The 14,755-nt window shown below is 32.7% G+C and overlaps 1 protein-coding gene and 1 long non-coding RNA gene across 52 annotated transcripts; one reads left to right on the top strand and one right to left on the bottom strand.

Moving 5' to 3' along the window:
• Window positions 1-680: 680 nt before the first annotated feature.
• LOC111916422 (two-component response regulator-like APRR3) lies at window positions 681-4,459 on the bottom strand. Of its 8 annotated transcripts, none has more exons than XM_023912097.3 (12): window positions 4,275-4,459; window positions 3,853-3,887; window positions 3,238-3,747; window positions 2,994-3,155; window positions 2,741-2,874; window positions 2,503-2,646; window positions 2,262-2,424; window positions 1,972-2,182; window positions 1,752-1,899; window positions 1,076-1,558; window positions 881-995; window positions 681-802 (listed from the first exon to the last, which is right to left on the bottom strand). In XM_023912097.3, the coding sequence occupies exons 3-11, from the start codon at window positions 3,581-3,583 to the stop codon at window positions 888-890; spliced, it is 1,899 nt and encodes a 632-aa protein (XP_023767865.1). In that variant the 5' UTR covers window positions 3,584-3,747; window positions 3,853-3,887; window positions 4,275-4,459; the 3' UTR covers window positions 681-802; window positions 881-887. The 8 variants fall into 8 exon arrangements, with proteins under 8 accessions (XP_023767865.1, XP_023767867.1, XP_023767866.1 ...); XM_023912099.3 differs by having other exon boundaries at window positions 681-995; window positions 3,238-3,597; window positions 3,662-3,747; window positions 4,275-4,458; XM_023912098.3 differs by having other exon boundaries at window positions 681-995; window positions 3,238-3,594; window positions 3,662-3,747; window positions 4,275-4,458.
• Window positions 4,460-5,107: 648 nt separating this feature from the next.
• LOC111916420 (uncharacterized) lies at window positions 5,108-13,534 on the top strand. 44 transcript variants are annotated; one of them, XR_008230377.1, is made up of 11 exons: window positions 5,110-6,357; window positions 6,438-6,503; window positions 6,774-6,932; window positions 7,059-7,131; window positions 7,306-8,427; window positions 9,195-10,725; window positions 10,855-10,938; window positions 11,048-11,076; window positions 11,716-11,758; window positions 11,918-13,091; window positions 13,281-13,534. It is a non-coding gene; the product is annotated as an uncharacterized LOC111916420 (long non-coding RNA). The 44 variants fall into 44 exon arrangements; XR_008230372.1 differs by having other exon boundaries at window positions 5,109-6,357; window positions 11,716-13,091; XR_008230394.1 differs by having other exon boundaries at window positions 5,109-6,357; window positions 11,523-13,091.
• Window positions 13,535-14,755: the final 1,221 nt, after the last annotated feature.

Raw genomic sequence — 14,755 nt, 5'->3', positions numbered from 1 at the left:
CGAAAAGGTGGTCTGACTTTGTTTCTGTGGTCAAGTTTAGGTTTGCTAATCTGGGTTGGGTATGTTCATGGTGGGTTGGAGGAACATGTCTGAAAATCGCTTCTATTTGTGCTTTTGGAATAGATCAGAAAATCGATTTTCTCTATGTGTGTGTCTTTGAAAATCAATTTGTGTTCATCGCCAGATTTTAAGACCAATCCCTCTAACACACACAAACACCAACAACACTTGGTGTTCATCATGTTTACTAGTGAAGAACAAATTTGGATGATTTTATTGCCAATTTCCAACGTGGTTGCACGTAGCCATATTTATTGCCACAAAAGCGTTGTTTCAGATTTTCAATAATAGCTTCATTGACATCGTTTTAAAAAAAGTTTAATGACCTGCCTAAGGAAATAACTTGACCAATTCGGGACAAAACACAGATATTTTTCCTTTTTCTAAAGTGGATTTGCAATTTAGATTTTAGAACAGTATGACTATAGAGTGGATTTCGACAGTAAAAGTCATAGAGTGATCTGTATTTTAAATGTGTAATCAATTTCCTATTTTCAAAAAAAAAATTTGCAAAGTGTATTAGCCTACTTTTGAAATGACAAAAAACACACAAGTATTAATAGAAACTGATCACAAGTATTAAAACTAAGATGACATTAACATAGTTATAACCAAGTAGATTTTTCAAAATAAAAAGTATGATGTTATAATAGATAAATCAATGAGAGTACATTGCTATTTCCCTCAACAATACTAAAATTGCCATATACATATATATTAAATCATACACATAGCAGTAAATCTGCAAAGCCAAGTTATAAAGGTTTATTATGTTTTCAAGTTTCTAAGTATTTAACATCAAGTCTTGACACCAACCAACCTGATAACTAGCCATCAGCAGCATTAGTGGAACTGTCGCGACTTTTTCCCTTCACAAATTGTCCTCGTACACGTGGCCTTTGTTCTGCCAATCTCTTTCTGTTTTGATATCTCACCTGGAAAAAAAATAAAAAATAAAAAATAATTTTATGATTAGGGAGATGTTGAATTTATTTGATTATGCAAAATGAATTACCTTCTTCTGAAAGCATCTGAGTTCTCTTTTTTGGCGAAACTTAGTCAAGGCTGCTTTTCTCTGTGTAGATATGTCGTTGCCATTGTCATTGTCATTGTCTGTTATTTTATTTTTGTCACCTAAACAAACATCATTTTCTAATTTTGCAACTTCAGAATTCACAGCATTTGGCACGTTGCTTCCATGTCTGCTGCCTGATGCACTTTTGTTTAAACTGTAATTTTGTAGGTTAGCTTCTGCTTTACCATTACCACCACCCATGATATTTGATGATCCACAATGTGGGGCATCTGCAGCCAACTGTGTTAGACCAAAATCATCATCATCATCATCATCATCATCATCATCATCATTTGACATTGGCAATGGCTCATCTGTTTCTATGTTATGGTAATGATGGACATGGTGATGATGATGGATGTGAAGCTCTTGATCATGGACCACATTGCCATTGCCAGGTGTCATGTCATTTGGTATCACTTGCTGAACAGAGTAAAATTTAGATCAGTTTTTGATACCAACTTTTAACTATAATATATAGGATCTGTTTGTTTGGTATACCGGAATGGAATGAGCAAGGTCATGTTTGGTTGGCTCCAAGGAATGCTCAATTCCATTCCTTCATGGCAACCAAACATGATTTCCAACAAACTATCTGAAATTTACTCATACGAACCTCACTTGAGCCTTGATAAATAAGATATCCTTCTGAATGCACATCACGTTTGGATTCTTTCTTCACCATGTTGGATCTATTATCAGGTTGAGAACAGCTAGCAATGATTCCAGGAGTACACTTTATAGCATTTGAGGTTGTTTTATACCTGTAACATATTCGGTAGCTTATTACTCATATCTTATCAAATTACAATACTGCCCTTTTCTTAGGTTTTGACCTTGTGAAGGCTGAAAGCTCTGAATGTCGCAATATATTGCAGCCATTTTGAACTTCTTCCTCGTCACTGTTAGATGGAGGACGTGCCCTTTTTGTGCCAAGCTCTTCAGTTTCTACTCCATTGGAATCATGGATTCCGTTGGCATTCATAATCTTTTCAGTTTTCCCATTTTCCATGCTTGTTGCAATCTCTTTGCCATTTTCATCGTTATCTGAGAAACACAAAACTTGTCATGGAAATAGTAAAAATGTTTTGGAATGACATTTTCTGGATCAACTTCATATGAATACCTGTATAGGGTTGTGGTTTGTGATTATTGGTGTCTCTTATTGGTTGAGTTTGTAGAGAACGGATAACTATGCCACAAGTGCTGTCTGGATGCTCAGATATTTGGTTGGATGGAATTGCTGATTCCGGGCTTTCACGTTCAATACCATGTTTTGTCCAAGAACTCTGCATCTCATGTCTAAATTAATCTTTCTGAAAAAAAAAAATAATAATAACAAACAAAAAGAAAGTTGCAATAATTACCTGAGTGCCACTACCATCATCACTACCACCACTGGTGTTCTCATTGTCATCCCCATCTTTGCTGCTGTTATCGTACCTTACATTGCTTTTTGAGTTTACAGATTTTTGAGCTTGTGTACCACTTTCACTTCCACTACCACTTGACTGATGGAAACGGGAAATATATTTCCAATAAATTGAAATAATCATATGATTAAACATTATTGCAGGAGGATTAAACTTGGTATAAATGACTTACACTGTGACACCTCCTCCATACATGTTGCCAAAGGTTTTTAAGCTCATTTTTCCGAATAGGCTTCACTAAAAAGTCTACTGCACCTTTTGATAAACACTTAAAAACCAAACCCATTGAATCATGAGAAGACATCACTGCACACAATCTCATTATGCATGGTGGTTAATACCGTCAATGTGGTAAAAAGCTTTTGAAAGACAGACAAATTTTGCTGATAATTTTGTTTTATAGAAAGGATAACATAAGTACTTACTGATCACAGGGATATTCTTGCGTGTCTTGTGGCTCATAATCTTGCATAAAAGACCGATTCCTGAAAGACAAGGCATGACTACTTCAGTTAAAACAATGTCAATGTGATTGGATAGATTTTCCAAGATCTTCCAGGCTTGAAGTCCATTGGCAGCTTGAATAACTGCCAAAAAGAGAAAGAAAAAAGATAGAAAATATGTGTTAGGTACTTATTATATGGAGCAAATGGTTAACATTTGACTAACCTTCATAATTACAGTTGCGAAGCAATGCAGTTACAATGTGACGTGTACAATCATCATCTTCAACCAACATGACCTTAATGGATCTAACATGTAGAAACCTCTCCCAGTGGACCAATGAACCTTGAAGCTGTTGTGGAGGTGCTTGAGGAGGGGCATTGGGATTCACTTCCACTGCTACCTGATTGCATCTATCTTGAACATTTTCATCAATTCTACTAGTTCTTGACTCATCATCTCCCTGTGAACCTGGTCCTATACTCACAAATCTATTCACATCTCCCTGATACTCAGATTTCACACAATTATTCACCTGTTGACCCTTGCTCCCTCCTTGGCTGTTGCTCATTAAGACACTTCCTGCTAATGATATTCAAAAACATCAATGATGAGAAAGGTTGGAGAACTATCTTGATACTTGTCAAACCTTCTTAATTCAAGAAAATATGCAGCACATAGCTGACACATCAAGTTATCGAATCCCTTCAAAGGTCAAATACAAAACCTTCTGCCCTAAATCAAAAGCAGATACCCAAGGAGAGAATATCAAACTAACAATACCATGGACATAGCTTATGATCAAGGAATATACCAAAACTGAGCCAAACTATTCTATACCTGCAAGAGTGAATTCTTATACGCACTATTTATCCCTGTTACAAACAACAAAACAGCAGATTAGCCAAACTTTACCAAATACTCGTTCAGTGGCAAATACAGATACACTTTGATGTTTGATGTTAAACTATGCTAGTTTTCAACTCAAATTGTAATACAAATCTTAAGCCTTTTAACAATACAATTATGAGATTGATAGACCAAAAACTAGCAGAATCCATATGAAGTTTTCCACTTGAAAACATGACCTTTTTGGATAACCACTACAATCGAAACTACAAAAGCAAGAAAAACTCGACAAATTCTCTTAATCGGACATATTTTACTAATTAAGTGATAACAGCTGCAGATATTTCGCGAATCGAAGCTAATCTTCAACTAAAATTAAACATACAGGTAAAAAACAAGTGCTTAAGAGTTACCGTAAAAGCTTTGGCTAAACGAATCGAATTCCCTGTAACTCAAGATCCAGAGCAACCAGAATTACAATAACAAAACAAAATTAGCAAGTTAAAAAATAGGGTTTCGAAATAGGAATACAAAGAAAAAATCTGGTTATGCGAAATGAGATTGACTGGTTTAGAAATCAGAGGGACTGATGACTTGAATTTGGATAAATCCAAGGACTGCCTAAAAAGATTTTACGAGATCCTACATGTCAAATTACGTGGACAAAGTTTAGGTTCGTGGGGATACACGTCCGATCTGTGATGTACGTGGACAGGTTGTGTGGTGACGTGGAAGGTGAGTTGGACTAAAACTGAAACGGAAAATGGAGCGTTCCAAATGGATTCGAACCAAATCATACGGGGGGTGAATAGTGGTGACACGTAGCTGTCGCTTGGCTCTAAAAAGATCTTCTCTGATTGGAAACTTTGCACTACGTATAAAAATTACCCCCCTCAACTTTAGACTCTTCTCATCTTGCCACCCTATATTTTGAAGCAAGAGTTTCATCTTGAAGAAGGAAGCATAAATTAATATTTTAAAATCTAAATTTCTTATTAGTTTAGAAACAATTATCAAACATATAATAATTAAATATAATAGTGGAACTGATAACTATACTATATATTAAAATTATCTATCCTTGGCTACGGTAAAATAGCTAAGGATTTGACAAAAATGTTCCTTATGTATGAGTGTTTTGCAATGCTTTCTTATTTGTTATTTGTTTTTGTAGAGGGTTAATTTAATGTATTTATATAATTTGTCTGTTTACACGTGTTCTTTTTAATTTGGTTCACCGTTTTTTTTAACCAATCTATCTTTGGATTGATGTTACTGACAATCTATGGTAGAAGCACCACCTCAAATGCTTGGATACCTTTATTCCTCTTTCGTCTTCCCCTTGTTGCGACAGTATCAACAAATCCCATCGATCAACAAACCCCTTCCAGGATTGCTTCCAAAATTGAACGACGGTTTCTCATCGCCTGGTACAACCGACCGGGTTTCGCTTCCATTTTATCTGTTTTGGTTTATACATGGCCATCGTTTCCCCCAATTCATTTACAGATCGTGAACGGGAGAAAATCACAAGACCAATTTATCTCCCATGTCTACCTGATTAGTACCGAGGAACGAAAGTATAAGGGTGGGGGTCGGAATTCACAGTAGCAGTTCATGGTTGCGGTGACTAGGCGATAGCAGCTCGGTGAAGGCGGGTGTGACCGGGACTCCAGTCAGCGGCGATGGCAGCTCCGCTGCTTCCACTTTCCTATTCCGATGAGTCCGACGAGAGGGAAAGACAAAGGCCAGAGGTTGAGGAATTTCGATGAGGGGCTGGTCACGGTGGCGGCAGGAGCTGCTCCAACGGCTCCTGTTGCTTCGTTCCCGGCGATTTCGTCGAGTGGGAAAGGGCAGGGAACAATCCGATCACCACAGACGAGTTCGGTGGTGAATTTGGGTCAAGAGATAGTGTTTCTTGGATGGTGCTCGCTCGGCACAACAACAACACCACCATCACCATCACATGCCTTCTTCTTCTGAGAATCGTTGACTTCAAGTTCTACGGTATCAGCAACCTGTCGATTCTGCATCTCCTTGCAAATCCAGTTACGATACTGATCGATTTTGCTTTGCACACCTCCAATTGTAGAAATCATGTATCAACCAAAGAATGCCCTAAGCTTTGATGTATTTGTAAGAAGTGAAAACTGTACATGCTCAATCGACAATTTTTTTCCGGTGATTGTTCATTTTGTTCTCCATCTATCTATTGCATTGATTTCTTTTATTCCTTTTCGTCCTTTGGTTTATATTTGCTGTTACAGATGAAGATGAAGCTACTGACATGATTAATAATTTTCCAAAGGCCTTTGGTTTATATTTGCGGGCTCATCTGTCGAGCAAAAGAAAAAGGAAAACGGAGGCAACTTGGATTCAGGTAAACATTTACAGTTAATATGTTTGGTTTTCCTTCTTTGGCTAATCGGAAGAAAAGAGACATGATATTGATAGCAGACAAACAAACAAATTTCTTTGATGGTTGATGGGTTTGAGGTATGTATTCTTCTTTGAATCTTTTACATTTGATTATTTTGGAAACGATTTGCCTATGAATAGGGAACTATATTTTGCAGGAAAATATATATTTGGCTCTCCGGAGTCCAACCAAGAATTAGCAGTTGTCTCTCTTAACTCCACAAGTACGTTTAAATAGTCTCTTTTATGTATTATTGCTTTTTTTGTGTTTTAGGTTCTTCTAATTTCAGCTGCCAATGGTTTTTGGGTATCATATGACTTATATGTTTTTTTATTCTTTAGTTGTTCCTCTGTGCCATCAAGAGCAACAAAAGGGGATATATTCCATAGTTTAGATTTTAATATTCATTTAATTTAATTAGATCAATGTTTTGTTTTATAATTACTTGATAAAAAGCTCTAATTATGTTTCAGTTTTCCATTTTATTCTACAGTATTTGGTTGCAATTTGAAGGTTCACAACTGTGAAACTAAATCAACAGGTGGTGAACACATGAAAACCAGTCGCTCAGAATTACAAGAAGCCTCACTACAACTCTTAATGTTCTCATTGTCAATAGGTGGTGAACTAGCAACCACACCCACATGATATGGTTTGATGGCAACCAATTTAATTTGTTCAATACTAACTTTTTATAAATTTGTTTATATTTATTTATTAGAGTGTTGTTATTTTATTTTATACAAAAAGGGTTAATTAAGCTAATTTTTTTTTGTAGGTTGGGGGATGGAGACAAGTATATGGTCATTTACAGATATTTTATTGATGTTTTGGTACTATATTAAATAAATGTGAGCTTTTTATCACTTTTAGTTTTTTTTTATCAAACAATTAGTAGTTTTATATCACTTTTACATTTGCACCAGTTCACATTTAAGCTTTTTAAACGTTTATTGCTTTTCAATATAAAAATGTGAGATCTTTAATGCATTATAAATACCAATATCTTTTTTCCTTGTGCACAGGTTCCGGACAACTTTTGAATGTTGATAAATGGTTGCTGCTTTTTAATCAAACGTACATTGCTATTATGGGTTAAAACCGAAGCATAGTGCCTATATTTGTATATGAATTGAAATTTTAAAATTACAATTAAAAAAATAGATAATTTGTTTCAACTTTGTATGGAGTTTTCTTTTCAGGTCTTCATCTTATAAAACATTCAATGTATGGTTCTTCAAGGTATGTGAAGCTAAAAAAGTTGAACATGAAACTCACTTAGAAAGAAAACCTATCTGATGCACCAAGAGATGAATATGATGATATGCTTCATGCCCTAAGTCCTTGACATTATAAAGAATTCAGATTAAGGAAGTCATGGGTTTTGTATTAGATAACATGGAAACTGCTAGAAAGATAAATATTCCAGTTTCTATTTCACATCTGGTAAGGGTAAGATGGTCATTTATATAAAATCAGTTTTTTAGTGTATTAGTATTCCTTTGTTTCTTAATTAGCTTTATTGGTTAATGATGTATTTTCCAAGCAAGCATCAATATATTAGATTTCCTCCAAATGCTTAATTTCTTTTTGATGGGACAACATCAACACATGATGTCCTTTTATCTTATACAAATACAATAATATTATAGAATAAAAATAAAAAATAGTAAATATTTATTAAAAAGGGCAATATGTTCATTATACTTCAAGTAGGAACCGAAATTTCTATAAAATCCCTCAAACAACGACTTCAAATTCATTTCGAGTTTTAGGTTCAAATAACTTTTTGAGGTTTAAATGGAAATAATTAATTTTTTGTTTATAATCTTATTAATTGTTCATTATTATATGTTGATCTGGAAATGGTTATTTTACATGTGGTTACTGTAAACCGTTATCTCTGTCATCAATTTCATGGACAAAAGTCTTTTCTAGATTTGCTTTTGGGGATAAAAAAATGTTACGAGTTCTGTCTGATAACCACATTTATAATTTTCAAAAAAAGTAAGGAGACGATAATTTTAATTTAGATTAACAAATATTATTGTTTCTTTAAATTAGTGTTAAGTGTTGGCTGCTAATTACTTATTCATGTCGTTTCAGACCTTAAAGTTGGCAATGGTTTATTAGAAGACATGGCTCAGGTATGAATATTTAGACAAATGTACAATTACCTAATTACCCCTAACTTTAAGCACCTTAACTGACCTGAATTCTCATTTTTTATATTTTCATTTTTTATAGCCTCCCACTTTTATTATTTATAACAGAAATAAATGTACATTGCTAATTCATACATTTACCACTACAAATTATATGAAATAGCTAAAAAGGAAGAGATTTATATACAAGTGTTTAACCGAAATGCATTTTTTGTTTGATTCAAAAAAACTAAAAAATGTGATGATAATATTTTATTTTGTATAAAAATGATTCACTTCGGTTAAACTGCAACTTGAACCATAAATGGTGATTTTGGTTTGATTTGGGTGTAGTGTTTGGATGAGTGGATAAAAATAGAAAATACACACATATATACATTATTTTCAAAAATTCTCTACCATGTTACCCCTACATACACTTTGACCATACTACAATTTGTTATGTTAAAATTTAGAAAAGTTACAAGTTTTTGACAAATTTAAAGTTTTTGGCAAAATTGACACCAATCGGGTTTGCTTCATGTTTCATCCTTATTTTCTACATTTTGCGTCATTACACTTTCCATTTTTTTACTAATATACACAATCATAAAATTCTACTTCCATTTTTTTTAAAATTTTTTTATAGCATTGTACTTTAGATTGTCTACTCAATTATAATATTCTACCTATAATTTTCTTTCTTAGCATATCAATGAAAATTTCATTACAGTTTGATGACCTTTCTATATTTGGTTATATTTTTCCAGGCATGACGTCGCAATGGGAACAAATGAAAGTAGGGAGCTATAAAAAATTAAATGAAGTACATTGCTTTTTCTTGCATTAAGCTATTTTGATAACCTGCTTATTGACAAAAAGTATGTTTTTCTTTATTATCTATTTTCACAAATGAATGGGAACTGAAAAAACCAAGACTCCCAAAGAAGAGTGGTCATAAGTAGGACCAGAATGTGTATTGGGTGAGATGAACGCATGGAGTTGTATGGGATACTTCTTTATGGCACATGCATGAGGTACTTAACAGATCCCAGAGCCACAAAACAAATTAAATAGATTTTATCTTTGATTGCAAATTGAATCATCAAATGATTAAATATGCATTTGATTCAAATTTTCAACCAACCTGTTTGCTTTAAGATTCTTGAAGATTAGTTACTTGGTATTGTCATCCGTGTGTTGTGAATGATTATTGGGGATGAAAAAAATGAAGTTAGTTGAGATTTGAATGATAAGTGAAGTTGTACTCATGTTTGTAAATTTTTCTTTTGTATTATGCTTTGTTGTCAACAAAGGTCTCAAAGTAATAAAGTACTTGCATATACTCCAAAACACCAACATAGCAGTTCACCCATCCCTTGAAACACATTACTATACTTCCAAGTGCTCTTGCATCTTGAGTAATTCCGTTAATGCTTACAATTCTTTATATAGCTTGTGGTTTTCGGTTGCAAAGAATAGCAACATACTTTACTGTGGCTACCAATTCGGCCTACGTACTATAGTTTCACAAAAAATGACACCTTCCGACCCTCGCAACGTGGGGGAAATCCTTCTGGTTGACGTTGAATTTGTTATTGCAAACTTTTGTTAGCCTTGTTTTAACCATATATCTTATAGTTTTGTGTCGAGTTTATATTATAACTAGACGAATGTTCGTGCGTTGCAAAGAAACACCTATATAGTTGAAGTTTTTACAAATATATGTTTTTTAAAATATAACAATAACGTTGTTGTTAAATTTGATATAATGATTCATATATACTAAATTGATATAATATATTGATTATTTTGAATTTTATATATATATATATATATATATATATATATATATATATATATATATACTATCTTATAAAAAAAATCTAACTATTTCTAAAAATAGATTAAATATAAAAATATTATTTTTTAAAACGTCCAAACCATTAAGCTACTGGTACAAGTGACCATTAATAAAATAATATTAAATTTTAACCATGTTTTTTAATCCTTATAAATCTGATCTTCTTCCCTTAATTCAGGGTTCATTCAAAATTTGAAAGTCTTCTCATCCAAATACGCTTCACCAAATATCTTAAATTCTGCATATATTGACTTGCTCTTCATCTTCACCCAATTGAATCGTTTAATCCGAGATCCATAAACCCTACCCAAACTCGATCTTCGTTGCCATTATAACCAATCGAGACCTTCACGACATCACCCATCATCCAAACATCAGCCACCATCACTGATGTCCTAGGGTTCGCCATACCCATCGTCATCACCGATCCACTATCTGTAAATCCTCAAAATCTTGCTGCTAGAGTATTTAAGAGTTTATCGCTTGGGTTGCTTGCTCTGATATCTGCTTTACGTCAACATTTTCATCCTATTTACACTTATTAGTTAACATTTGGTGGTATTTAGTTTGTAGCTTACAACGTGAATTGAAGGTCACCCTGATAACTCCTTCCAAAAAAGGATATCAACGATTTCGATTGTTCTTGAGCGGTCTCTCTCTCTCTCTCTCTCTCTCTCTCTCTCTCTCTCTCTCCTATAACAATGTGTTAATTTCTCCATTTCTTATGTATCTCTAATTTGTTCTTATTTTTGTGATTAGGGCTTGATCAACACGGCTAGATTTTCCAGGTTCAGATTTTTGTATTTTACTTTCCCATATGCAATCGAAGATGCAAAATCTACAAATTGTTGTTGTTATTTATTCCCATCTCGAATTATAGATTCAATTCCATTTAGCATATACGTAGCCTTTCTCTCTCAATCTCATTGTATCCTTTCATCCTCCCAATCATTTTAAAAAACACTCGTCCCCCTTTAATCCTTGATCGATTTATGTTGAATCCAATTGTTTCTCCCCTCATCCGCCTTCATAATCTGGACAGTGCCAATCTATATCAGTAAGTTCTAAAATTAGCACAATGTTCTCGTGGGTTCCAATAGTTGACACTATTATACCCTAGGCACCACATTCACCGGATTTGCAAATATTATACAAACAAGATGTATGATTTTAAACCCATATAATTGTTTATCTTCCTCTTATTTTTGTTTATGTTTATAAATTTTGTGATTAGGTCTTGACAGAATCCTCTCATAATTTAGAAGTTGAGGTATTGGGTGATTGGAAATGTCCCTGATCACAAATCTTCACGTTGCATCTAGATCTATGTGTTTTTTTTTTCCATATGGAGTTCTTTTTATTTCCATGAATTTTCACCATTTTCCATAGTAAGAAATATCTTAATATTAAAATGTTTATTTGAGCAGGTTTTCATGAATCTCATCTTTGTTGGCTTCAACTACATCACAGGTTTGAACTTTATGGGTAAACTGGAATTTTTACATCTACTATGTTAAGACTGTTTGCTTTTTGTAATGCATGTATAGCTTCAAAAGTAATAGTGCTTATTTGCCACTAGAAATACAATTTATGTCTCGATTCTTATGTGTTTCACTGTGTACCTTGCAGGCAAGTAATTATAGCGTATCAATTTTTCAAAATGACTGCCAGTTTAGACAGGAATATTGAAGGCAGATCTCCAACTCTTTTTATCTTTTCTATTTTACCTTAGTGAAGCTTAATTATTAGTTCTCTATATCCAACATGTGCTCCTAAAACTACTAGAAGTGACAATTCTTATGCAAAGCCAGCTTTAAAGCCTATCAATCTGGATGGACTTACTCTGCCACGTTTACAGATTCTGGTAAAGAGCATGAAGATTGATAACTCATATACATCATGGTAAAGAGAAATACAGATGTTGAAAAATATAGCCTTTATTATATAACATCACAAAAGTTTTGGGGCATGGAAGAGATAATTAAGTTTCCTTATTGTTGTTTTGGTCTGATTGGGCTACCATTTCCAACATGTCTCATGAAGCAATTAGAGAGACTACATCTCCATTCATGAATCAAAATGGAGATATTTTTTTTACTACTTTGCTGAAGCTGAATCTAAGGGGCTGTTTATTTTTTTAGTCTAGGCTTTCTGTTACAACATTGTTTTTACAGAGAGGATTAACGAAGGAACACAAATCTATCTCTGGGTCTTTATGCCCCAACATATTGTATTGTGTGGAACCAATTTTTGGGATAACATTATGCATACAAACTGTTTGATAAATGTCTTGGTTTATTTTACGAGGAATGAGTCATTTTTATTTTTTATTTTTTATTTTTGTTTTAGTAGTTCAGTTTCTTGGATATACTTTTTGTTCTGGTGGAATAAAGCCCCAATGAAGGTGCATATGACTTTATTGAAAAGCTCCAGATGGTCATAGATGTTTAGGGTGGACCACACCACTAAATAAGATGAAGTAGCTTTATTCCAAGGAGGATTCATTTGATCTTCATTGTGTTGGTGTTGAACAATATGTTGGTATTTTTATGATTCAAAGTTTATTCTGTCTCTTTTTCTCTAAATTTGAATCTAAAAACTAATCTATTTCTTGATGTGTTGGGAATGATTTCCTTGCAGATGGAGTTATTAGGTTTTCTACTTTTTTAGAAGTGATAAACATTGGTTTGATGGATTTTACTTATCTTACTTATTTGACATCTGTTTCTTGTAGGTTATACGAAGAACTTAATTAAAGTGTGGGTAACAGAAAGAGCAGGACGACCCTAATCATATGTTGAAGGTAGTTTATTTTCATTAATAATTTGTTGTTAATTTATAATGTTTGTTTATTATTGACAAAACTATCCCCATAATTGTTTCTATTAAAAAATAATAACATTTCTTTTAGTCCATAATGTTGTCCTTTTTGTGGTCTTCAAAAGTATTTTGAACCATAATTTTTACACATCTTTTTGTTTTTTTATTGCAGGTACCTGATTAAGGTATGTCAAAGGCTTTTAATGTAGAACATTGTTGTGTTTCTTAAGATGAAGAGATCGTAGAAGATCTATTTTTGCATGCTCCTATTGTCGTTCCTGTTGCCATTATGGCTCCTGTTGAATGAGTGTTTTTTTTTCTAAAAGATTTTTAACACACTTTTTTTTATATTTCTTTATTTTTATTGTTTTACCTACTCATTAACAAATCAATGAAATTACATGCTATATCATTTTCCATCTCTAATATGCTCCATTTTTATGGGATACTGTAAAAGGAGAATTGGATTCAAAGTTGAAACAAAATTATAGAATCGGAACAATTTGCTAAGCAACATTCATGTTTATTTACTATTGTAGAAGATAGCCACACCTGACTGTTGTGAGATTTCTTGCTGACGATGTAAATGCATACCATGTTATTTTTATTTTAAATTCACTACTATTTTTATGCATAAAATGATTATTAACACCAATGCATATGAACTTATGTAGAAATAGAGTTATAAGAAAAAAAATAGAGTTATAAGAAAATCGTTAAGCTTAAGCTTCTATACTTTCATGTACTAGATATATTTACTTTATTGTTTCCTTTGCCTACATTTCTCATTGAAAAGGTACTATATATTTATTTTACTGTTTTCTCATCTTGTCTGTATACTTTGTCCTCTGTAACCTATAACCTTTTATTATAATAAATTCATTGCTCTATATATGAATGCATGTGATTTTTTAGCAGAAATTAATAACATTTTTTTATCTTTTTATGATGTAAACAATTTAAGATATTAAATGATCTTATTATTATTTTAATATGATTGTTTAAGACTTTGATACATATACAAGAATTAACAGGAAGAAAGAAAATGAAAAAAAATCTTTATTAATAAATAAAGAATTCAAATATAATCAGAACACATTTCAACATTGTTACATAATTAGTTGTAGTTGAAAGTGAAGTTGTAGGGTAATGATTTGAACCCATCACTCATTAGACATAAAAAACACGATTTTAATTTCTTTTTTTCACTTCATCAAAATGGAACTCATTGATAGCAACGATACATTTTTCTACATTAAATAATTATCTTATTTCTTATAACTTTTCTACTTTAATATATACAACGTTCTTATAATTTTGTATCAACTAAAAACTTGTGTTGATTTATTAATGTTATGATTATTCAAAACGAAAAAAGTAGAAAAGATTCGATCTATAACAACTTTTTACTTCTAAATCTAATACAAAACAATATAAGGACTTCTTTTGTGATTAACCAATGTTCAAGATGTCTAATAAAATAAAATTTCTTTTTATGTCACTAAATCTAAAATCTTTAAAATCTTAGATGATATAAATAATTACCATCTCGTGGAATTCTTGAACACCGTCGGTGTTAGTGGTTTACCTCCTCATTACCTACGACTGAAAGTTGGATGCCCGATCATACTGTTACAAAATCTCGAC

Source organism: Lactuca sativa, chromosome 2 (assembly GCF_002870075.4).
Source record: "Lactuca sativa cultivar Salinas chromosome 2, Lsat_Salinas_v11, whole genome shotgun sequence".
Lineage (NCBI taxonomy): Eukaryota > Viridiplantae > Streptophyta > Magnoliopsida > Asterales > Asteraceae > Lactuca > Lactuca sativa.
The sequence above is the reverse complement of the archived record's forward strand: the minus strand, read 5'-3'. Positions and strand labels throughout refer to the sequence as shown.